General features: G+C 39.0%; 2 protein-coding genes across 6 annotated transcripts in view; both read left to right on the top strand.

Annotated features, from left to right (window-relative positions):
* Window positions 1-23637, top strand: part of eps8a (epidermal growth factor receptor pathway substrate 8a) — a 180889-nt gene that overhangs the window by 139273 nt on the left and 17979 nt on the right. The gene's annotated exons all lie outside the window — the stretch shown is intronic.
* ptpro (protein tyrosine phosphatase receptor type O) lies at window positions 483-23402 on the top strand. 5 transcript variants are annotated; one of them, XM_055231775.1, is made up of 27 exons: window positions 483-899; window positions 9380-9641; window positions 10180-10335; window positions 10764-10916; window positions 11400-11894; window positions 12243-12404; window positions 12479-12675; window positions 12983-13103; window positions 13199-13392; window positions 13472-13583; window positions 13658-13821; window positions 14257-14377; window positions 14811-14944; window positions 15016-15154; window positions 15286-15406; window positions 15889-15957; window positions 17072-17155; window positions 18284-18319; window positions 18676-18757; window positions 18843-18933; window positions 19016-19092; window positions 19229-19363; window positions 19446-19568; window positions 19653-19807; window positions 20020-20155; window positions 20250-20372; window positions 21004-23402. In XM_055231775.1, the coding sequence occupies exons 1-26, from the start codon at window positions 852-854 to the stop codon at window positions 20349-20351; spliced, it is 3669 nt and encodes a 1222-aa protein (XP_055087750.1). In that variant the 5' UTR covers window positions 483-851; the 3' UTR covers window positions 20352-20372; window positions 21004-23402. The 5 variants fall into 5 exon arrangements, with proteins under 5 accessions (XP_055087750.1, XP_055087749.1, XP_055087752.1 ...); XM_055231774.1 differs by having other exon boundaries at window positions 584-899; window positions 20250-20376; XM_055231777.1 differs by lacking the exon at window positions 17072-17155 and having other exon boundaries at window positions 584-899; window positions 20250-20376.

Here is a 23637-nt window from a genome sequence, read left to right as displayed (position 1 = left end):
TCAAAAATTGACCCAGTAGGGGGCGTTTAACTGGCTATCATGCACTACATTTCTCACCACCAGAGGGTAGACTGGGCTCAAAAATGAAACCTGTGCACGTGAGAAAACAAAATACAGTGTAGAAGCCTGGTTTAGTCCAAATAATCACGTGGCCTATAAACGTTTGGCCTATACCTTTTTTTTTTTTTTTTACTAGTTTTTCTTAAATGATTTTAATAAAACTATTTGTGCATTGTTACCCATACATACAGCAAATACAAAATCTGCTGCACAGTGCTTCATTACTCAAACTTCTTCAGCAGACAAAGGAAAAACAGATGGGGCCTGTCTATTAGTAAAATATCGAAGGTCTACTGAGTGTATTTACTGCGGCTCCTCTCTTATACACCATCCATTTACGAGATACACGAATCAGATCCATAAACTGCAGTCTATGGTCAGAGCATGATGCAGGAGATTTGGAGGAGGCAGGAGGAGGACTTGGGTCCATGCAGCCTCCGGAGAAGGGCGGGGCCAGCGGCAGCAGCACCCTGATCATTCCGCACAGCCAAACCACCACCACCACCACCATCACCACCACCTCCACGCCGAACCCTTCTGTCTCCAGCCCGCGGGATGGACCTCGGTTCATCGCCACACTTCCATCCACACACCGGCTGACACTGGGATGATGCAGAGGGGCAAAAGGATGGAGTCGCGTGGTGTGAAACCGTGTAAACGAGGTGCACTCTGAGCGTCAGCAGGAGCATCGCGCTGCGCTCCGATGCAGCAAAAATCGCCATTGTTTGGATGCGCAGCGGACTGAAAGAAAACATACATTGTGCTTTGAGTGTGTTTAACGCAAGGACATTATGGCTTCAGTGCTCATCGTTGCCTTTCATATCTACTGGTTTATTCAGGTAAGAGGTTTTTTTTTCCCCTTCTCTCCAAGAACGCCTTATGGATGTCGCTCATGTCATGTTGGCTAGTACCAGCGCGGCTTTGTTTGAGCAAATAAATCTGATTCATATTTGAGTTTGTCGAGAAAAAACGGTATTATGAATGTATTGTTAAAAATGTGTGTGTGTTGGACATAGAAATCTTAGGCGCCGTGGCACAGCAAAGCAGCTTGGTTAAGTCAGGCAGCCAGCCGCTCGTTTTGTCCTGCGGAAAGTGGGTCAGTCGGCTGCAGCCTCAGAGATACCTCGTGCATGTCTGTCAGCTCCAGTGAGTCTCACACAGACACTCACTGCACGGGCCCGTCCTGCTCCACTCACAGCGGTCTCCAGGCACTGCATCCTGGGACCGCAGCATCACTGGGGACAGCTGCGCGGAAGACAACATCCCTGAGGTTATGGACATATTGATCAATGACCTGGCACATCATAGAAAACATAGGGAATTTACTGTGCCTATAGAAACTTGGCTAGACGGTTAGAGGTAGGGTTTTGACTGTAGCACTTGGTCTTAGAAGTCAGGTTTGTATTTCATTTGTTTTATCACTTATTTAGAGGTTATTTTTAACTTATTTAGAAGTGCATAACATTACTGGTGTTCATCACTTGCTTGTTCGCCTGAAACGTTCCACATTATGGTATTTAATGAATTACAGGCTTTGCAAAAAAAAAAAAAAAAAAAGATCTCGTTAAACATGCATTCTCATTTTGAGTGGGTTGTCTCTCCACAGATCTGACCTGTAACTTGATCTGTTGGCATCAGCTGCTTGTCTCCGTGGACAAGTTTAATGGCATATGGAATCTTCCAGGCAAAGCAATCACATGTGTGGCCCAATCAGAGCTGAAGAGTTTTTTAGTGATTCTTCCTGATCCATGTGGTGTGTTTGATGGTGTGTCCATATCCTCTAGTTCTGCTCAAATTTGTTAAACTCACTGTATATGTTCCTCATTCCCCTGTAATCTGACATGAGGTTTGACTGTCAAGCCTAGTCGAGAAATGTTGACAGTGTATTGGTCAACTAGTTATTTTATTTAGATTATAAAGATATATATCTGTCAATAGCAGAAATGAGGAGTGAGCTAGCTGAAAATTCAGTAGGTCTTCTGTTATGAGAGCAGTTTTGGTCAAACACATCGTTACAACATAGAGGCAGCCTACTGAACAATTTTGAGAGATTTTGTCAGTATCACACGACTGCCCCATTAAACGATGCAAAGGCCATGTCTTTAGTGAACCAAACGTTTCTTCTATAGCTGCAACTAAACAGTGCTAGAAGAATCCCATTACAACTGAATTAGAGGGCCAGGGGGATATCCATCAATATATTAATATAAACCAATGTGATATATTACATTTGTGTGTAGTTTGTGAGAGAAATCTTTCTGAGGGAGCGTGTATGCTAGAATACTAGGACCTAAACAAAGACTTTATTTCCGTCTATTTTCATATTGTTGTTAAGTCAGCTAAGAGCATTGAGTATTTGCAGACCTCTGTATCGTGCAGTACCTTTGAATCGTGCAGTACCATAATCCTATTTCAGCATATTCTCTAATGATGGAAAAAACATTGTAACGTAGATTCTATGAATCAATACTAAATCATATATTGTGACAGTACTTACACCCCGACCTTTCAGCAGCACTCTCATTTATTGTTTTACACTTTAACTAGTTGTTCATTTTTCAAAGCTAAGCTAAAAGTAATCAGTGGTACACCAGAAACACAAATGACACATGGCTAAATTAAGTGAACTCCAAACTCCTTAGTATAGTCTGGCAGTTGTTTTTATATCTTTGTATTCAGGTTAACTTCTGTTTGTGTTTTAGCTCCTCTGTGTTATTAAGGGCAGCTTATATAAGTGTAACAGTGCAGTGCAAATAGGCCCAGTCTGTTTCTGTGTATCTCATTTACCCTGATTCAACCCTGGCTCTTGTGGAGATTTTGTGAATTGTAGTCAAACAATTGTGTTCAGATTATTTGTGCACTTTCACATCCACAGATTAACCCAACATCAGAATATTCATTATTATTTGTTTTACTTTTATGGCCATATAGGATTACACTGACCAAACATGGGTCTTCTGAGGCTTGTGAAAGATAAAAAAAAAAAAAGTCTATATAAAATCCAATATTGTGTTATTTTATATATGGATAATCTAACATCCTCCCACTCCTGTCTCCCTTAATGATAATTTATAAATATGATGTAAGCAGTTGGCCACATCCCAAGTCAACATTAATGGTTTTCTATGACATTTTATTTCTATTAAAAAGTATTGCTGTTAAATGTGAGACTCTTAGACTTCATTTTTATATATAGATTAAATTGCTGATGTTATGGAACTTTAATTGCACAAGTTGTAGTTGAGTTGTAATGTTTTCTTCCATGTTCTCATCTAAACATGACCTTATATATACATAAAATGCAGAAATAGTTTATTTTAACTCAAAAGTTGAGTTAAAATACCTAGGTACCCTGTGCACGGCAGAGGATTGATGGGTGAATGCCCAGTAGACTGGTGGACCTCATTGGTCGTATTCATACGGTAATGGTCTTTGGTTGGAGCTGTCAGGGGCTTGTCTTCCTCCAAGTATAAAACAAAAACTGTTAAGGTTTGCATGATAATGTTGGCAGCTGCCTGAGGGTGCCGCCTCCTGACCCGCCCCACCCCCCTCTTCACTGCCCATTCATAGGGTCACATGCTCCATTCATTCCCCAGCTCCTCTCGTGGAACAACGCCTGTGTGTTTGCATTGAGCGTGTGTCCTCACATGGCAGGCTTGTAATGCACCATGACACAAAGGCAACAAGTGAAACAATATTTTGCAGAAACTTTAAGTGTAATACAGTTTGTTAGTTTTACACATGCTCTAAACACTAGGTCATTTCATTTTCACTGTGTTGTAATATGTCAGCTTAGCTTGGACTATTGTGTAACCCTAAGTAGTAGACCCTCAAACTTATTTGTACATCTTATTGCAGTATCCAGATTTTCACCCTTTACCTATTATGTGCAGGGGTGTATTAGCATGCTCCTCTCTGCTCCGTGTCCATGGTAATCCTGGACTCAGACAAACCCAACGAGCATCTCCTCCTCCTTCCCCAAACATGTCCCTCCTTTCATCTCTGTTGCCATGGTGACGACTGAGCGGCCGTGAATCGGGTGAATTGGTATAGATTTTTTTCACTCTCTCTGCCCTGAATTCAGCCCCTGAGGATAGAGCAGTTTTGTTTCTTGTGTTTGATCATTAAGGTTTTATTAGTGATATTTTCACATTACTAGACTATACCAGCGCTTTGCCCTTGACCTTAGAATTAGCATTTTGTATGCTAATGCTAAAATGTTATAAATGTGCAGTAAAGGTTCTGTGGCATTTTAACTGCACACATTTGCAGATAATTTCCATATATACAGGAGTATTTAGTTTTATTGTCATTTCATTTAATGTAGGTCTTGTGTAAAATGTAAAATGTTGAGACAATTGAAATTTCTTTTTACCTTTTTAGAAAGTCCTTTTACGGAGAAGGAGCCTAAATAACCATAGACATAAGTCTCCAAACATGCAAGAAATGCATGTGGCTGGTGCTGATGTTCTGCATGGTTAAAATAAGCACTGTGAACTGTTTATAAGAATACTGAATACTGAATACTGTTATTGCAGCTTTTAAAGGAAATGTTCAATTACATACAGTTGAAACCAGAAGTTTACATACACTATTTAAAAAGACCCACACAAATCAGACTCAACCTTTGCTGTTTTAGGTCAATCGGGATTACCAAAATTATTTCTATTTGCTAAATGCCAGAATGAGAGAAGACTTTTTAAAGACAATTTTTCATTACTTTCTCAGAAGTTTACATAACAATTTGGGAAAACCCAGATGATGATGTCATGTCTTTGGAAGCATCTGATTTGACTTTGTGGTTTATTGATAACATTTGAGTTAATTAGAGACACATCTAAGGATATATTTGAAGACACACCTGTAACACACTGCTTCTTTGTTCAACATCATGGGAAAGTCAAAAGAAATCAGGCAAGATATCAAGAAGACAGTTGTGGACTTGCACAAGTCTGGTTCATCCTTGGGTGCAATTCCTAGATGCCTGAAGGTGCCAAGTTCATTTGTTCAAATAATTATACACAAGTATAAACACCATAGGAATGTTCAGCCATCACACTGCGCAGGATAGAAATAGGTTCTGTGTCCCAGAGAACGCTTTGATCCGAAATGTACCTATTGATCCAGCAAAAGCAAAGCAAAAGACCTTGTGAAGATGCTGCTGAAGCTGGTAAGAGTGTGTCATTATCCACAGTGAAACAAGTACTGTACCGACATGGGCTGAAAGGCCACTCTGCCAGGCAGAAGCCATTACTGCAAAAGACACATAAAAAAGCCAGATTACAGTTTGTAAATGCACACATAATTTTTTGAGACGCGTCCAGTGGTGTGACAAAAGTAAAATGGAACTGTTTAGCCATAATGAGCATGATTACATGGAGAGGAAAAATGGGGAAACATGTAAGCCTGAGAACACCCAACTGTGAAATACAGGGGTGGCAGCGTCATGTTGTGGGGTTGTTTTGCTGCAGGAGGGATTCTTGCACTTAAATAGATGGCATCATGAGGAAAGAACATTATGTGGAAATACTGAAGCAACATCTCAAGGCATCAGCCAGGAAGTTAAAGCTTGGGCACAAATGGGTCTTCCAAATGGACATACTGCCAAGCTGGTTACAAAGAAGCTTAAGTCAATATTTTGGAGTGGCCATCACAAAGCTCTGATCTCAATCCTATTGAAAATGTGTATGTATAAAATGTATGTGCAGACCTGAAAAGGCATGTGCGAGCAAGGCGGCCTACAAACTTGGCTCAGTTACACCAGTTCTGGCAGGAATTTTGGTCCATTCCTTCTAATGAAAGATATGTAAACTTCTGATTTTGAAGAAAGTAATAAAAAAATTGTCAAAAAAAAATCCATCTCTCATTATTCTGGCATTTAGCAAATAGAAATAATGTTGGTAATCGTAACTGACCTAAAACAGGAAAAGTCTGATTTCAGATGATGAGAAATAAAAGCATATGCCTTTTTTCATATAGTACAGTGTATATAAATTGGTTTCAACTATTTTCCGCTAATTGTTCATCTCCTGTCTTAATCCCAAACAAATGGAGGACAGTGGGAGGGGTGTCTGATATAATAAAAGCATAATCACTACAAGTAATGCACAGTGAGACCAGAAGGGAAACTCACTGTAGGGAAGCATTTCTTTTATGTGAATGTTTAAGATCTTTTCCATTACTCATTATAATATTTGGTTCTAAAATGGGCAAACTGAAGATAAGCATTCACCATCTTGTCTTCTCCTCTGTTGGCTGCCTTCATTCACACGGCACTGCTGTAATTAAACCAGAGCAGCACCTCGACAGTTGAAAAGGCTAAAATGAACAGGACTTTCTTTATAAGGATACACAAGCTATAGCCTAGGTGGCTGGCAACTCCCAAATGGAACAAACCACACATGAGCATCTGTTTTGGTGTCCAATGCAAAATGTAAGTCTCATCATGTAATCCTCCAGTTTTTCAGTCTGTAAAACATGTGCATTTGTCTCATATTAGTAACACCTTTATTTCTTCAAGGCTTTTACCAAATCTGTGTATCAAATCATCTGTTATCACTGCCTGACCTTGTGTGTGGGGTTTTACTTGAGGAGAGGCAAACAGCTCCTACAGAAAATGACAGTTTTATCTCGATCCTTATTTCCTGTTCTTGTCATGTTTTGGCTGAACACACAATCCTCACTGCAGCTCAGACTCTCCCACTGTTCACTTTAATGAAAGAAGCAGATAGCATCAGCGTCACCTGCACAACGGAAAGCTGTAAAGAACACCTCATTTTTACAGAGCAACGGTGGCTGCCCACACACTTACATCAGGGTCTAGTTTCACAGCCACAGATATACCCTTGTGCGAATAGGTAATGGTCCTTTTGTTACAAACTGGCTGTTTGTACTGCACAGGAAAAAACTGTTCCCCTTGGGACTAACCTGTCCAAACAAGTGAATGTAATTAATATCATGTTTTATAACACACATTCTGTAATTAGATGCATTTTATTTGGTGTTATGATAATATGAGTACCGTAATATCATACATGTTGCATTGTCGTTCACTGGAGATTGAACTGGAAACAAATAACATTTACATACTCAGTCTATTGTAAACAGTCCAGTTTTCAATATGTCTGTAGTAGGTCTGCACAAAATGTGCTCTGCATATGCACAATATCATTCAAATGTTTACAGTAACTATACTATACTATACTATACTATACTATACTATACTATACTATACTATACTATACTATACTATACTATACTATACTATACTATACTATACTATACTATACTATACTATACTATACTATACTATACTATACTATACTATACTATACTATACTATACTATACTATACTATACTATAGGAAAATTTCAAGATATTCAGTCACTTTCATTGAGCTTGTTAGTTTTCCAGCATGTTAATCCTGTCTCTCCTGTTTCATTGATATTGTGTTGCTGAATATGTCATTACACTGGTGAAATATGGGAGCCTGCCACTTGGTTCTTGCTGTGACAGGTCAGTAAACTGACCTCTGTGCTTTGATTGTGATGAACTGCAGCAGGGGCCCAGATTCACCTGCAGGGAGCCTCTAATTAATGTTGGCTCCAAGACACAAGACAAATGTTGTGTCCACTTTTCCAAAACTTGTTAGATTTGTCCGTCTTCTATATTTACATCCAAAACAAAGCATTTACAGATCATCATATACTTAGCACCAACGTCTTTAGATATTCATATATATATATATATATATATATATATATCATATATGATATATATATATATATATATATATATCATATATGATATATTTTTTTTTTTTCTTTCGTTTACTGTGCCTGGTTACTCGTAGTGCTGCATCAAATGCTTTGGTCTATTTTCTACAAATATGCTAATAAACCCACATAGTAGCAGGCTGATTCTCTCCTCTGGAATCCCCCAAGGTCTCTTTGCAGATGCTCCCAATCCCCTCTTTCAGCAGTACCCTTTCTTCCCCCGAAACTCCTCTCAAAGCCAGTGGATAGGAGGCAGGTTAGAAAAAGAGGGGGAAGGGCTCCGTCACTAGACTGGAACCAACAGTGAGGCAGTTAATTTAGATTTTAACGGCATTCATGGGACGTGGAGATGACCTCTGAGAAGGAAAGACTTTAAAATGAGACAAAATCCTTTATTATTTAGGCGTAAATCTAGTCTGTGATAGTGAAAAGAGCTCCTGGGCTGTCTGAATCTTTACAGAATATATTTAGTGGGTATTCGGTGGTCTGTAATTGCAGCACCTCTGTTTCAACATTAATGGGTTACGTTCACATTGTTGAATTTCATGATGTTATAATTTCAGATTCAGGGAGACAATCTGACTCTGGGAGATTTGCTGTTTTGGCAAGAAATATTCAAACTTATGACCCACAAATGTTGACCCTTATTATCCTATTTATTTGTTTGTAATTAGCTCCACAAACCTGCCATATTAATCGCATGGCTTCAATTCCATTCAGCTGACAACAATAACATCTTTGAGATTGAATAATGACACAGCTGTCTGAAGCAATTGTTGGGAAATAATACATTTTTTTTGTTTATTTATGCTTGTGTCAACTTTTGTGTGGAATATAAACCAGGTCAACAAATCTGCAGTCTGACAGTTAAACAGCACATTTCACCATAGACTTCTGACATGTTGGGTTTTTTATTTCTATGACGTTTAACTGCTAACACATAACATGGTGATATACAATGTGTTACCTTTTTATTGTTTTGAAAATGGTATATTCACCAAAAACAACACATTAACATATTTTATAAGTTCCACTTTTGTTTTGGATGCTCTGAGTTCCCCCTCCCTTTGCTCCCTTCACAGAGCTATCACAACACAATCAGCGTGTATCCCACTAATAAAACTACTACACATTGCATCAGGTTTGTCAGATTCTTGTGTACCATTTTGTATCATGCATTTGTATATTTATGGAGAATTGTTGTGTGGGAATATGGATGACGTTGGCTTGTGGGCTGAGCGTTGCACAGAATGTTACTGCTAAACATACGGAGGGTTTGAATAGTGCCCGGGAGAGATTGCATCGATGACATCTAGAACTTCTTCAGGCATGTTTTTGATGAGGGAACAACGTTTTACCATGGTAGAAAGCATAAAATTTTTGCATAATGTCACCTCTTTAAACTATACAAGAATTCTAAAATGTTGTGATGTAACAAGAACGCAACCAATTTACTTAAAGAAGCAACACTGTAGAAGTAATTCTGCTCAGCCATAGACAATACCAGTTCTTGAAGCGTCTACATTTCTGTTTTTACTTTCAGGGCTTCCCGGCCTTTTTGGTGACGGTGAGTGACGAGGGTGTGATCACGGCAACCTTGGAGCCGTCCGATCTACAGGAGAACATCACGTCATATGCAGCTCAGTTTAGTGGAGAGCCACGCATCAGTGTAGTGCAGTATGTGAACACCAGTGAGCCTCTGCTGTTCAACACCTCTCTCCACGGGGTCTGCTACACTGTGGGACTTCTCACCAGAAGAGGGCAGTACTGGTCTAAACCCATCAAGACCGTATCTGTGCTCACAAGTAAGTAACCACACCACAGTTTCATCCATCACTAATGAGAGTAGAGTGTGAGTAAACAGAGTGACAAAAATTAGTATTACTATTTCTTTATTGGCTTGGATAGTGCAAGTTAAATTAACATACTGTACATAAGACTGACACATCCCCACACTCTGAAACACACACTCTATCCACCTTGCGTCTGTTATTTACGTCTGGTGTAGTGTCCGGCCCAAGGACGCAACACTAGTATGCACCAACAACTTTTTGGTCGTGTAAAGAAAAATTATGATTTTGGTCATGTGCATATAAAGATGTAATTGAGTAAAAAAACTTTAAACTTTAATGTCATACTGTGGAACATTCAAGACAAGCAGGCCTTCCACCAGACTTCCTTGAAAATGGGCTGGCACATCAAGGAGCACACCAATAATAAATTAAAAATTTCATAAGTTACATCCACAGAAAATTGTTTAATATAAAGTTCATATCTGTGCGATTTGAGTGAATGTTTTGTGTTCTCATATTTAAGATTGTGAATGTCCCTTTTCATCCTCAGAGCCTCTGCCTTTGCGCAGTGTGCGACTATCTGATTATAAGGAGTCACCAGAGACAGGTGTGGTGTTTCAGATTGAGCCTCCACCCGGAAATGTCTTCAGCCGTGTCAACATCAGCTACACAGAGGGACAGGAGAGGCGCTTCATGCTTTACAAAGGTTTGTTTCACCAGCTGGGGGGTTATTTAGGCCAAACCTTAGTTATTAAAATTGCTTTATATAGTCACGTATTATTACCAATGTTGCTAAAACATTTGAATTAAGTGAAATCAAAAGTAAATGTTCTGAATCCTTAATTTATAAAACTTTTATTCAGATCTAACAAATTACCAAGATGTAAAAAAATACTAAAGTACTAGTTAGCTGATTAAAATATTTTACTGGAGTATTACCTAACATGGAAATCAGTGATATTGTTTTTCTTATGGTTATTTGGTATTTATTATTTATGGGGAAACTAATTCTCTGTACTATACTTATTTAGCTCTTTGATGGCTATGTGCGAAAAGTCAGAATTTAAACCTTTCACATTTGTATGTACATTCTGTCAGCTGGGATAATAATCATGATTTCCATTTGTTTTGCAGATTTCTATAGGGGGAAGACTGTATTCAGACACTGGTTGCCAGGAGTGTGTTACCGTAATATCACCTTTCAGTTGATCTCCGAGGCAACTGTGTACCGAAATACCCTGGTTGCACAGAGTGACATCACTCACACCACGCTACATCATAGGACAGGTTTGCAAGACACATCCTCATTCTTCATTTATAATTAATACTTGTAAATGTCACTTGTGTGGGGAGTATTCACTGCAGCGCACTAACGAGGCAACAAACCATTATTATGAGCAGTATGAAAGAGGCATGTTTGAATGATGCATTGAGCTGTGGGAGAGTAATACATCTTCTGCAGTTAAACACCTGTAGAGGATAGATCATTTCTATTCCGCATAATCAGAAATGTTGAGGGAAAAGGTTTAAGATGCATGTTTCTAATTCATTACAAGTATATTTTGGTTGTTGTTTTATTTGGATCTAGTGTAGGAGTAGGACTAGGACTAAATCAAATCTACATCAGTGCTAAATGTGGCTAAAATTTTTCACATGATCATAAATTGTATTTTTTTTACTAATATAAAAAATAAAATCATAAGATTTAATGCTCCCCTGCTCTTACAGCTAATCATCTGACTATGTCTAGGTTGTGTCATGTTTCCACAGTGCCATTCCCTCCTCTGAACATGTCTCGTAAAATAGTCCACCTGAGCCAGGGAGCCCTGCCAAGCCTGACCCCAAAGACCGCCCTGTCTGATGGGAGCCAACAGATCCACAGGCGCCACAGTCGAGAGGCCCCTGAGGCCGAGGACCCTCAACACAATGAGAACAGTTTAAATGAAGCAGTCTTGACTGTCACTTCTATTCCCTTCAGTCTGACTCTCAACTTCACAGACAGTAACAACATCAGCACCTCTGGAATAACTGAGGAACCACCGACTGAAGACCCTGCATCACTGGACAAAGAGGAGGAGTTTGTCAATGCAGTTGTTCCAGATTATGAGGACTCCAATGAGCCAGGCTCAGCTTTGGGTCTACCTGTAGAGCCCTCTGTCCTGTCCACCAAACTGCCAATCCTACCCATTTTGCTGGAGTTGCGATGGCTGCCCCCCCGACCTCCCACATCATATGACGGCTTTAACATCTATATTTACAGAGATGGTGAGAGACTCTGGTCAAAACTCATGTTATGTGTGTTTAGATACACTTTAGCAGGTTTGCAGCATTTCTGATTTGTACTGTAGCAAATTATTGATGATTTTCAGATGCTAGAATTATGTCATAATCCCAAAAGAGAAGGGGGGAGCCACTTTTAATTACATTGTACCTTGCCCTAAAATACTCAAAAGATAAATGCACCAGTGTTGAACGTGATTATTTTGATTATTGAAAAAACACAACCTGCATTTTATCATTATACATTTTCTATATTTAATAATATTAGCCTAAATGATGTCATCTGAAACCCAACCCTTTGCTTTTATACAATTATTTTCCTTCCATTTTCAGGAAACTCCACAGAAACTGCCACAGTAGATGAAAACACTCACGAGTTCTTCACTGAGCTGACGGAGCCCGGGACGTACCATGTGCAGGTGACGACGCTGAGCTCTTCTGGTGAATGTGAGGCCAGAGAGAGTGCTACTGACACAGGCTTTATTTTCTACCTCAGTGAGTCCAGTCCTCTCTATGATCTTTCCGCTCTGCAGAAGTGTTATGGTTAATAAACACAATCTCTGCCTCAGGTCCCAGTGGAGAGCTGCTGGAGGAGCTGCGAGAGCGCCCCCAGATGGTCAGTGTGCGACTCCTGGACTCGAGCACAGCTGCAGTGTCCTGGGCCCCCTCTTCTGAGAACCACAATGGCAGCGTGGTGTCTGTGATGTCCACCACCTGTCTGAAGCCTAGTCTGAGTCAGCGAATGGAGAACGCCTACTGCAGTGAGGTACGCTCCTTCACTTTCATCACTGCTGTTGTCACAGAGCAGGTCTGAACAGGAACATATTTACTGTAAATATACAGCTCATGGGGGATATGTGTGTAGAGGGCAAATAATATAGCAAAGATGAGTCAGTACACATGAACAAAATATTATAAATTGAGCTGTCTTCATTCATAAACCTTATAATTTATGTCATGTCACTAGCTTTTTTGGCATTCTTTTCTTATATAAACCACATCATGGATTAGGTTATGTTGAAATGTATCACAAACTAAGCTCTTAATTGAATTCTCTTTTTGCCCTATCTCAGGAGAACTCGACAAGTGACATCATCACTAACCTGATGCCCGGGGCTCAGTACAGGGTTGTGGTGTACCACACTAATGGACCACTCATCAGTCCCCCGTCTGAACCTGTCATTATTGATTTAGGTCAGAAGATGCAACAGTCACAAATACACGTTGAGAAACAATAATATATGTGTTATACATACAGTATGTGCTGAATACAGTTGTGCTTGTTTCAGAACCCACGGGGGTACGTGAGTTGGCTGTTTATCCACTCAGTCCCACTGCAGTGATCCTGAGCTGGCAGCGCCCATATAATGTCGCCTTTCGGAAGTATGTGTTGCAAACCTTCTTCTTCAACCCGGTCACCCTGACCTCAGAATGGACCACTTACTATGAGATTGCGGCCACTGCATCTGTCATTGCTTCTGTGGTAAGCGTTTATGCGCTGCTTGCTATATAAATCATTAAAATCGACGTAATTACAAAAAAAGTTTTCCTTTTATTTTCAGAGAGTGACTGATCTCCTGCCAGCTTGGTATTATAATTTCCGTGTTTCCATGGTAACGTGGGGTGACCCGCCGCTTAACTGCTGTGATAGTTCAGCTGTGAGCTTTGTTACAGGTACTTCACATTTCACATTTCAAAAAGGCATTGAGTTTTATCGTGTAACAAGTATTGGTCTTTGTCCCTTCCAGCTCCTGAAGCCCCTCACATCTCTTCAGTGGATTACTCTCATGGGGTCTTGTACATTCGCTGGACGTATGGGGAGCTCTTCATTGACCTGTCCCACTCCCGAATGCTGCACTGGCAGATCGTGGCTGTTGGGAAGAAAGGTCCAGAGAGAAGCTACTCTATTGATGTGAGTCACTCATTTGCTCTGTACACTGCATATACTACCTATCGTGGGAACTGTTTCATAGCATTTAAATAGTGAGCCAGCTTGTAGCATCTTGTTAGGTTGAGGTCAGTCTGGCTGGCTATTGATTATGTCCTCTGAGAACAGTGGATGGTCCAATTAGTGCAGAGGAATAATGCACTGTCTCCACCACTAGAGCGCCGGCTGTCGTTTTTCCTCCATTAAACGACCCAAGATGAAGCTGTGCTGTTACTCATATGTCAGAAAAAAAAATGTAATTGTGTTTGAATAAAAATATATTTATACTTAAAAGTATGAGACTAGTAAAAGTCATACAACATGCAAAAAACAAAATATGCGTGGATGTACTTGATGTTGGGTTTTCAAACTATGGCCTCCATTTTTTGAAAGTGGTCTAATCTTTCATACCTGTGTTAGGTGACTCGTAATGTCATGCGGGCCAGTCTGCCTCTGCCGCCTGGAGACATCTACAACTTGACGGTGACAGCATGCACCGAGCGCAGCAGGAACACCTCCATGCCCAACATCATCAAACTGGGTTAGCACCAACACAGAACCTCAAGCTCATGTGCCAGGGCAGGACAGAGCAAAGTGAATCTCTCTGGGTGTTGCACACATTTGCAGTTTCAGTTCTATAAAAATACAGTAGAGTCGCTGTAAAAAGTCACAATTACATCAACCAAATGAATCATATCTTCTTTATCATTATTTCTTTTATCATGAGTTGAATTAGCAGTTGTCAAAAATATATGTAAAAAATTACTTTATTTATAATTGGATAATGATGATGTTATTGTAAAGCTACAGTTTTGACGTTATGTCAGTAATATGAGAAACTTGAGCAAATCAACTTTTTCTCTCACACATCTATTTTTAAGTCAAAATTGAGTGTCTACTTCCTCTTGCTAACATGCAACTCTTTAGAGGAAGTTTTGACGGGAAATCTTACATTTGAGTTTTCTCCCGCTCAGAGCCAGCTCCTCCAAAGTCTCTGTACGCGGTGAATGCCACTCACTTTTCTGTAACTTTGTTGTGGACTGAGGATGGAGTTGTGGACTACTATCAGATCTACTGCAAACCTAACAAAGTCAGCAAGGAGTTCAAGGTAACAAGCTCTAAATACCATAGCATTTGTTTCACTTAAAACATCCTCTTTGACTTCATTTTGTTTTTCAGTCCCGTGAGCCTCAAACTGTAAACACTCACATGGTGACAGTCTCCGGGTTAATGCCCTCCTCCACATACAACTGCACAGTCACGAGTTTCAGCTACAGCACTCCCAGCAAACCTGCCTACATCACCATTAAGACCATTGGTAGGTTTCAAACACACACTTTATATGTTTTTATTGTCTCCCAACAGTCCACACGAATTGCATTCAAAGAAGTCTGTTGATCTGTTTGTATGAATGGATTTTATGTTATGGTTTTAATTTCTCTATTGCAGCCAAAGAAATGAACCCCAGTGTAGCAGCTATTTCTGCTCTGGCTGTCCTCAGCATTCTTCTCATCTGCCTGCTCGTGCTCTTCCTCCTTGTGCTGCGCAAAAAACATCTGCACATGACGAGGTATTAAGCCACAATGAAGGCCCTTTTTTATAACAGACTTCCCTGCTTCTTATGCATATGTTTAGTACATGTACAGTGTGTACGGTCTGTACAGTGTCAGTCAGTGCTGGTCAATGCTGGGAAATAGGCGTTTCTAAATACTGTCCAAAGCTAAAACCTCCCACAAGTAAGTTGGTTTAAGATGCTCATATGTCCAACAGTTAACTTTCTTAAGGCTATGAATGAAGAGTAATTTTCTTAACAGCCATATCATCCTTTTTTAGTATTTTATTTATATTAGTTTATGTATTTAAACATTTATAAAAGTGGCAATTGGGAATAGATCTATAGATATCTTTTATTATTACAACATTTTCAGTTTTCTTCCCTCACTTCCCCCATTTACTGATCTGTCATCAAATATTGGAGACTTCCTTGTTGCAGCAGTGAGTTCAAATTCCTCAGAGCCACACTGTATCTAACCTGTCCTGTTTTTGTTCCAGGGACTGTGGAGCCGAAACCTTTGTCAATTTCCCTTCATTTGAAAGAGATGGAAAACTCCCCTATAACTGGTAGGAAAATATTTAATTTGTTTTAAATGACTTTTTTCACTGCTGCTGGAATTTCTTTAGGAGATGCACTGCATTAGTGTGTTATTAAAAGTGTGTTACAGCAAACACCCTTCAAGACCCGATAAAGCGATATACAGCTCAGTAAAGCCCTGTTAGGATTTAGAGGAAGATTAGAGTCTGAGTGCAGAGCTTGTTGCTGACAGATTTTAGACTTTCAGCCACTCTAGTAATGATGCCTTCTTTGTCATATCACAAGTTGTAATCTTTATTTTTAATAGCATAGAAATAGCTTATATTGTTTACTTATGTATTATAGTGAGTCAATTGAAAAAAGGTTTGGAGTAGGTGATGTATTTGTGATTAATATAACAACTGAAAGACGGTCAGTTAAGGCAGCTTCCATCTGCTCTTGTACTTTACCTCTCATCACTAAAAGCACATGTCCATCAAAGTGTCTTAATGTGACGGTGGAGTTGTGTTTCCGCTTTGACTGTGCATGTTGGCAGATCTCACTGTTTTCACAGAACTGTTCTCTCCAATGACTCAGATAAAACACAAATCTACTACCAATATATATAAAGATAAGTTGATTGTTATAAATATATGTGGTTGTTAGATATGGAGCAGAATTTTAACAAATCATCAAATTGGTTTGTGGAATGGTGTCATCAAACACAACTGAAAATGTCTGATTCATTGGAGACCTGACCAATCAGCACACATGTTAGGAGTCATCTGTGGGGTCAGGAAATTGGCCTCACTCTATCTGAGGTCACCTACCAGTGACTAGGGCCTCAGAGATGGCTGTTTCATTGTGGGGCGGGTTATGGGAGACCCTGTGATGTGATTTCTATGTCAGGCTGGGGATTGTAAAATGGGACAGAGTGGCCATTGACGTCTGGCAGAAACAGATTCCTGTTGTCCAACCCAAGGACAAGGGAGGACTTTCTGAAAGGCAGTGTAATGCATTGTAACTTTGTGTTCAGCACTAATGTGAAGCTCTTGCCTCTTTACTAATGGAGCACCATGTTCTGTCCCCAACCTGTCGCCCCCTGGTGTTTGTTTCCCTCTATTTTTTGTGATTTTATTTTTTTTATATTTGAACCCCCTTCAGGCGAAGAAGCCTCTTTGCCTTCCTTACCCTTCTGCCATCCTGCCTTTGGACTGACTATCTTTTGGCTTTTTATATTAATCCTTGGTAAGTAAGCAACTACTGGCCAAAACACTGCACTTCAGGGGCATGTCTTAGCAGAGCCACAGCCCACAGAACTAAGAGACTGAATAAGTCTGGTGTTTTTCCTGTATGTTTCTCCTCAACCCAATGTACACATGAAAAGGTATTAACATTGGCGATATTACATGTAATTTAGTCTTACTAAAATTGAGTAGGTACTTCATTTGTTTTTGTTTAATTTATTGCTTTTTCAAAACTGGTGCAGAGGTAGTCGAACGCTGACTCTCGGATTTCTGGTTCTGTCATTCATTTGTATTCAAATAATTTATACAATTTTTTTTTTAAATCCCTTGGTATATTGACACTGAAACTTTTGGTCACAGGTTTGGGAGGTCATTGATGAGAGACGATATAGACTAACACCAGACTTTATCATGTTAATTACTAATTTTACTCGTTTTTATGTTTCACATTGTCCCACTTTGCTGTGTCTGTCTGACTGCTACATGTATGTCCACTAACTTTTTGTATGTAGCATGATGCTAAGTGCTAACCCTGATTGCTGCATGCTGTCTTTTTGTGCCAAAACAAAATAATACAGACCTTTAGATTTCAGAGCTGTGATTATTCTAGTTTATTTACTTGTGCATGTTTCTGATGAATCCCTTGACAAGTAAAGCTTAGACCTTGTAACAAGTTCACACTGAGCACACACTTATTCAGATTAATCAGTCCTTACTATATAGGCTACTGTTTATTCAGTTGCATGCCTATCACTGCATGGTACACATGTATGGGGCTGGCATTGTCTGTGGTACAAACAAAATAATGGTAAAACATTGAATAACACTTGATATTTTAAAAAACATCATCTAACAAACATGTTAAACAAACATATACATACATACATACATACATACATACATACATACATACATACTGTACATGGCCTTACATTACTATTGACATTGTTTAAAGGTGATTCTGCTTTGTTGTTTTTTTAATGCATAATTTAAACATGTTTTAAACACTGAAGCTATAATAAATTATGTACACATTTTACATATGACATCACACTGTACCATTAGTCACTATAGGAATTTTACTGTAGCAGCTACAAACAACATAAGGACTTTATTCTATATTTTATAGGAGCAAGACAGCTTTAAAGAAACGGAAGTTAACAAGGTAACACCACTAAATGTTGTGCTTCTATCTGTGCTTTTTGTATTTTGTTTTTGCATTCACTGCGTTTAACGTCCGCTATTTCACTAAAAACTGCCTTTGAAAAGAAATTTTCATAATGAATTAACTGAACCAGACCAGCTGAATTGAACTGTACATTTAGTGACTCAGACAGTTTCTGAAGGGCTTGCCCAAATCTGGTATCATTACGCTGTTAGAGGTTCTATTTTATTTCTATATTTTGGGCCTACTGTACTGTATATGATGAATACACAGTTGCTGCCATTTTGCACATTGACCTTTGAATATACACACAGTTGTTTTCTCAATTACATTTCCACACACTTATGTGTTCACAGCCCTGTGCAGCTGGATGACTTTGATGCCTATTTCAAAGACATGAGTAAAGACTCTGCTTACAAGTTCTCTTTGCAGTTTGAGGTACAGTTGTTCATACATAAAGCCAGAAGTGAAGTAATTTTACCTTATTTTGATTGGTCAGTGGTCACAAGTTACTGTGTTGTAGGAACTCAAAAGTGTCGGATTGGACCTTACCCATGATGCCGCTGACTTGCCTGTTAACAGGCCAAAGAACCGCTACACCAACATCCTGCCCTGTAAGATTAAGTGATGTGGCACTTCAATGACTTCTACTCAGTACTTTAATTGTGCTCACTTACTGTATTGCTTTTTCTGCAGATGATTTTAGTCGAGTAAAACTGGTCTCTATGCACAACGATGAAGGTTTAGACTACATAAATGCAAACTACATTCCTGTGAGTTCGCTTTTTTATACATAGGCCTACAATGTACTAAATTAAATTGATATCAAGTCAACTGTTTTCCATGTTTCACATTATAGAATTTAAAGCTGTAGTGATGTAGTACTGTTGTTTATTTTTTGTAATCCAGGGTTACAAGCATGGAAAGGAATACATTGCCACTCAGGGTCCATTACCAGAGACTAGAAATGATTTTTGGAAAATGGTCCTGCAGCAGAAATCTCCGATCATAGTCATGCTCACACAGTGCAACGAGAGGCGAAGGGTATGCGTGTTATTTTTGTTCTAAAACAAAGGATGGTGTGATGGTAGACAGAATATTTAGAGATAAATTTTTTGTATTTCAGGTTAAGTGCGACCACTACTGGCCCTTCACTGATGAACCGGTTATGTATGGAGAAATAAGTGTGGAGATGCTCTCTGAAACTGAGTCACCCGAATGGACCATCAGGAAGTTCAGACTCGGATATGTGAGGATCATTTAAAATCTGATATTCTGATGTGCCCACTGAGGGAAACTCTTGAACACTCTTTGTATCTGCTGTGCCCTGCAGGCGGATGAGAGTCTCGATGTGCTTCATCTAAATTACACGTCATGGCCAGATCATGGCGTCCCTACAGTTAATGCCATTGAGAGCATCCTGCAGTTTGTCCACATTGTCCGTCAGCAGGCCAACAGGACCAAAGACCCCATTATTGTCCATTGCAGGTAATATCTTTATTTTTAATGTTTGCAAAGCAAAATCGAGGTGTAATGTAATTTGTATGTAGTCTGTCCACATCACTTATCTCTAAGTAGGAAATACTGTTCAGTCAGATAATATAATCCATTAAAGATGAGTGTGCCCCATAAATCATAATTAATAAACCTAAGTAATTGGTTGAGAGCTCTCTGTCTGAAGTATGTCTGCTCGTGTTTAGTGCTGGAGTCGGAAGGACTGGAACTTTTATCGCACTGGACCGCCTGATGCAGCATATCCGCGAGCATGAGTTTGTGGACATCCTGGGAATGGTCTCTGACATGAGATCACATCGCTTATCCATGGTGCAGACTGAAGTAAGCAATTAAATACAGCAACCGAATCATAACATGATGTAACCTGAGCGGGAAGTTGGACCAAGATTTATATTTGTTTAATCTTGTCTTACAGGAGCAGTATGTGTTTATCCATCAGTGCGTTTTGCTAATGTGGCAAAAAAAGAAACAGTCCATCACTTCTGACGTTATCTATGAGAACGCTAGCAAGACATAATGATGGCTTTGTCCCTCACATGTAAGTAAGTAAAACGTTGGACTGTATCATTTCTGTTTTTATTTACAACCAAAAAGGATATTGTGTGTGTACACTGGTGTATGCGTAAATGGCTGAGTAGTCTACTTTGAAGGCCTCAAAGGTGGAAAAGCTCTAAATGTTTTTCCATTTACTATCTAATCACCCTAAAAAAGACAGGTGACTTAATATAAACATTCATCTTAATCTTTAGATGAGGCCCAAAATCCCTGGCCCATTTTAACCCGAATCCATTCCTATTCTGTCCGAATACGTCTTACTGTCTGCTCCATACGACTGCTTAGGTCATCGATTCAAAGAGTCAGCATTATCCTTGATTGGAACATCATAATTGATTACTTTAAAATAACCTACTTAAAAGAATCTTAGTAGAATAGAATAGAATAGAATAGAATAGAATAGAATGCATTTATTGTCACTATACATATGTATAGTGACTGACCATTTTTATAGTAGTATTATACCTTGTTATGTACTTGCACTGGATCACCAAAGTATGTTCCGTGTTCATGGACAGTGGCACAGCTCTTTCTAATTGTGATTGCAGTTTACAACTTGTAAATTATTAGAACAACTTTGCATGATGGTGTTTTTGTTTGTTTTTATCTTATAGGCTGCCCAACTTCCTGTGCTTCAGGCATCCATTCTGTGCAGAAGAATTGCTTCATCAAAAACAAAACAGCAGAAAATTGCAGAAATGTATTTAAAATCCGTTTTATGTTGAATTGATGTTACCGCATGGGTATGGAGCTTTGCCTTATGAAGCCTTCACTGATCGCCCAACATGTTGAACACCAGCCCCTCTCAACTGTGGCACAGCTCTGGGTGTCTCCTCAGTCTGTACTCGTTCAGAAAACTTGAAGTGACAAACATTTGGAGAAGAGTCAGCTTTCTGCTTTTCTTGTTGTTTATTTTTAATCTCAGGAGATGTTGGAAAACCAGCTAGCACACTGGCCCGTCAAGCATCAACTCTACCCTCACTTTTGACTTCTGTTTATCTGGTACAAGCGCCATGCAGCATTCCCAACATGGTGGCCAATATACTACACTGCCACCCTATAAGGGACTTAAAATGCCAACTATAGTGTTCAAAACTTGCTATTGAACTGCCACAACTGCTGCAATGGTAAAATCCAGCAAACAAGTGTTCAGTGAAGAACCACACTGTCCAGAGCACAATAATTTTGGCACCTACGAGTTTAACACAAAGCAAGGTTTGGTTGACAACACTTGAAGGTTTTGGTTTGTCAAAATGCTGCTTTTTCATTTTTTTCATCCTACTTCAAAATCTGAATGTTTGCTTGGTCTGCACAAGGAAGCTGAGACAATGGACTGAAACTGAGCATGTGCTGTTACAAGCCAGTGTAGACCATAGATACTTTAAGGTAGTTGCACTGAGCAGAAGAGACTGTCTGATTTTCAGACTGAAGAAGGGAAAAGTTTGTGCTGCTGTTGTGACTGTCAAATGCTGCACAAATATTTGTTCGGAAAAGAAGGATTACTTCAGTCTAAATTGATCAATTTCTCTTTTGAAATTGAAGGACTGAACATAGACTGAGGTATATAAAAAAGGCTGGGCAATTCCCATTTCAAAAATTACCGAAAAATAATACATTTTCAGGACTCCTCAAATATTCTCTGCTTTTGTTACAGAACCATTTAGTCAAAGGTTGTAATGGGCTCTCTAATGCACTTTACATAACACATCACATGAAATGAATGTAAAAAACAACCATCAATTGGATATTCATTAAATCTGATAATTGGTACAATCTGCAAAATGGTTAGAAAAAACTTAGTCGTGCCTCAAAGTAATTCAAGTAAATAAATAGTACTTAAATTTGATGTTTAAATATTTATTTTATTTCTAGAAAGCTGATAAGATGTGCCTCTAATGTTTATTCAAGAAAAAAAGTCAAGTAGCTAAAATACATTGAGGTTGTGTAAGAAAAGCAGTGGATTTTGAAAGAACTGTTGTAACCCTTTGTGTTAATAATGGCGCCACTTTATCCACTTGTGGATAAATAGCAGTATTGCACCTGATTGGCTTGGGTCTGACTCATATCCATCTTCAACTCCACTACAAAGACAGTTGCTTATGGACAATTTCTTGTATTTTTTATCACAACTCCAGGTTTCCTGTGCAACGATCGAATGTCAGTGAGCAGAAAGTAGTTGACCTGATAAAAGGTTACATGATGTAGCGTCACAGAGTGTCCTCCATAAACAAGCTGATTTTTATTACTGCTTTTAGCTTTTTTAAATGTGCCAATGCAATGCCCCATCTTTACCAGAGTCGTGTCAAAACCCAACTCAGACCCATATATGGTGTATACTTGAATTTTGTTTGAAATTATATTTAAAGTTTATTTTCTGATTAGATCATCTGGTTCAATTTGCAGGGCCAAAATGTATCAAAATGTAAAACATTTTTTTCATTTTTCCATTCCAGTATTTTATCATCAAGCAAGATTCATTTGCGAATTAAAGGCTGTTGGGTTTGTCAGTGTTCACATGATGTGGCCTTTGTTCCTTTTGGTTGAGTCACATTTCACTATGAAATATCACATGTACTGTACATATACCGCTATTCTACTACTATTCAGTTTCTACTGATCATTGCGTATCATCATTGAGTAATTCTTGTGGAATGACTTTTGCTTTTAGATTTTTTTATTTGTTGTATATGTGAATCATTACCTGAGCCAAGCATTTGGTTATTTTGACTCTGGTGTTACTGGACTTATCTGTAGATGAAGAAATGCACTTTGTTAAAACTGTTGACGAAACACAAGCTGACAAAAATGGACAGATCTAAAATATTAGCACTGCACATTCGTTACATTACTTTGTCTTGCTTCATGTGTGTCAGTCAAACATGTCCGTCTTATTGGTGCCATTCTTGTGCATTCTTGTGTCACTTAAAACTTGAGGGATGATCTGGATTTATTGTCACAAAGTTTAGATGTGCGTGTGTGTGTTTAACTAAATAAAATGTTGCAATTACTTTGAGCGAACCAGTCATTGATGTCAAACCCAGCCTTTGAACGGCACATTACATGATATTTGGCCCCATTAGGTTGTAAAGAGGATGAGAAAAAAACAAAGTTAATGTCATATACATTAGAATAGAGAATTTTAAGAAATGTATTTAACGCATTTTACACAAACGACAGCAGGGGGCGCAGAGGCTCTTAATCCTCCAGTGCCTTCACAGAGAAATGTTCCTCCAATGGAAACAAGACTT

This window comes from Periophthalmus magnuspinnatus, chromosome 23 (genome assembly GCF_009829125.3).
Source record: "Periophthalmus magnuspinnatus isolate fPerMag1 chromosome 23, fPerMag1.2.pri, whole genome shotgun sequence".
Taxonomy (NCBI): domain Eukaryota; kingdom Metazoa; phylum Chordata; class Actinopteri; order Gobiiformes; family Gobiidae; genus Periophthalmus; species Periophthalmus magnuspinnatus.
The sequence above is the reverse complement of the archived record's forward strand: the minus strand, read 5'-3'. Positions and strand labels throughout refer to the sequence as shown.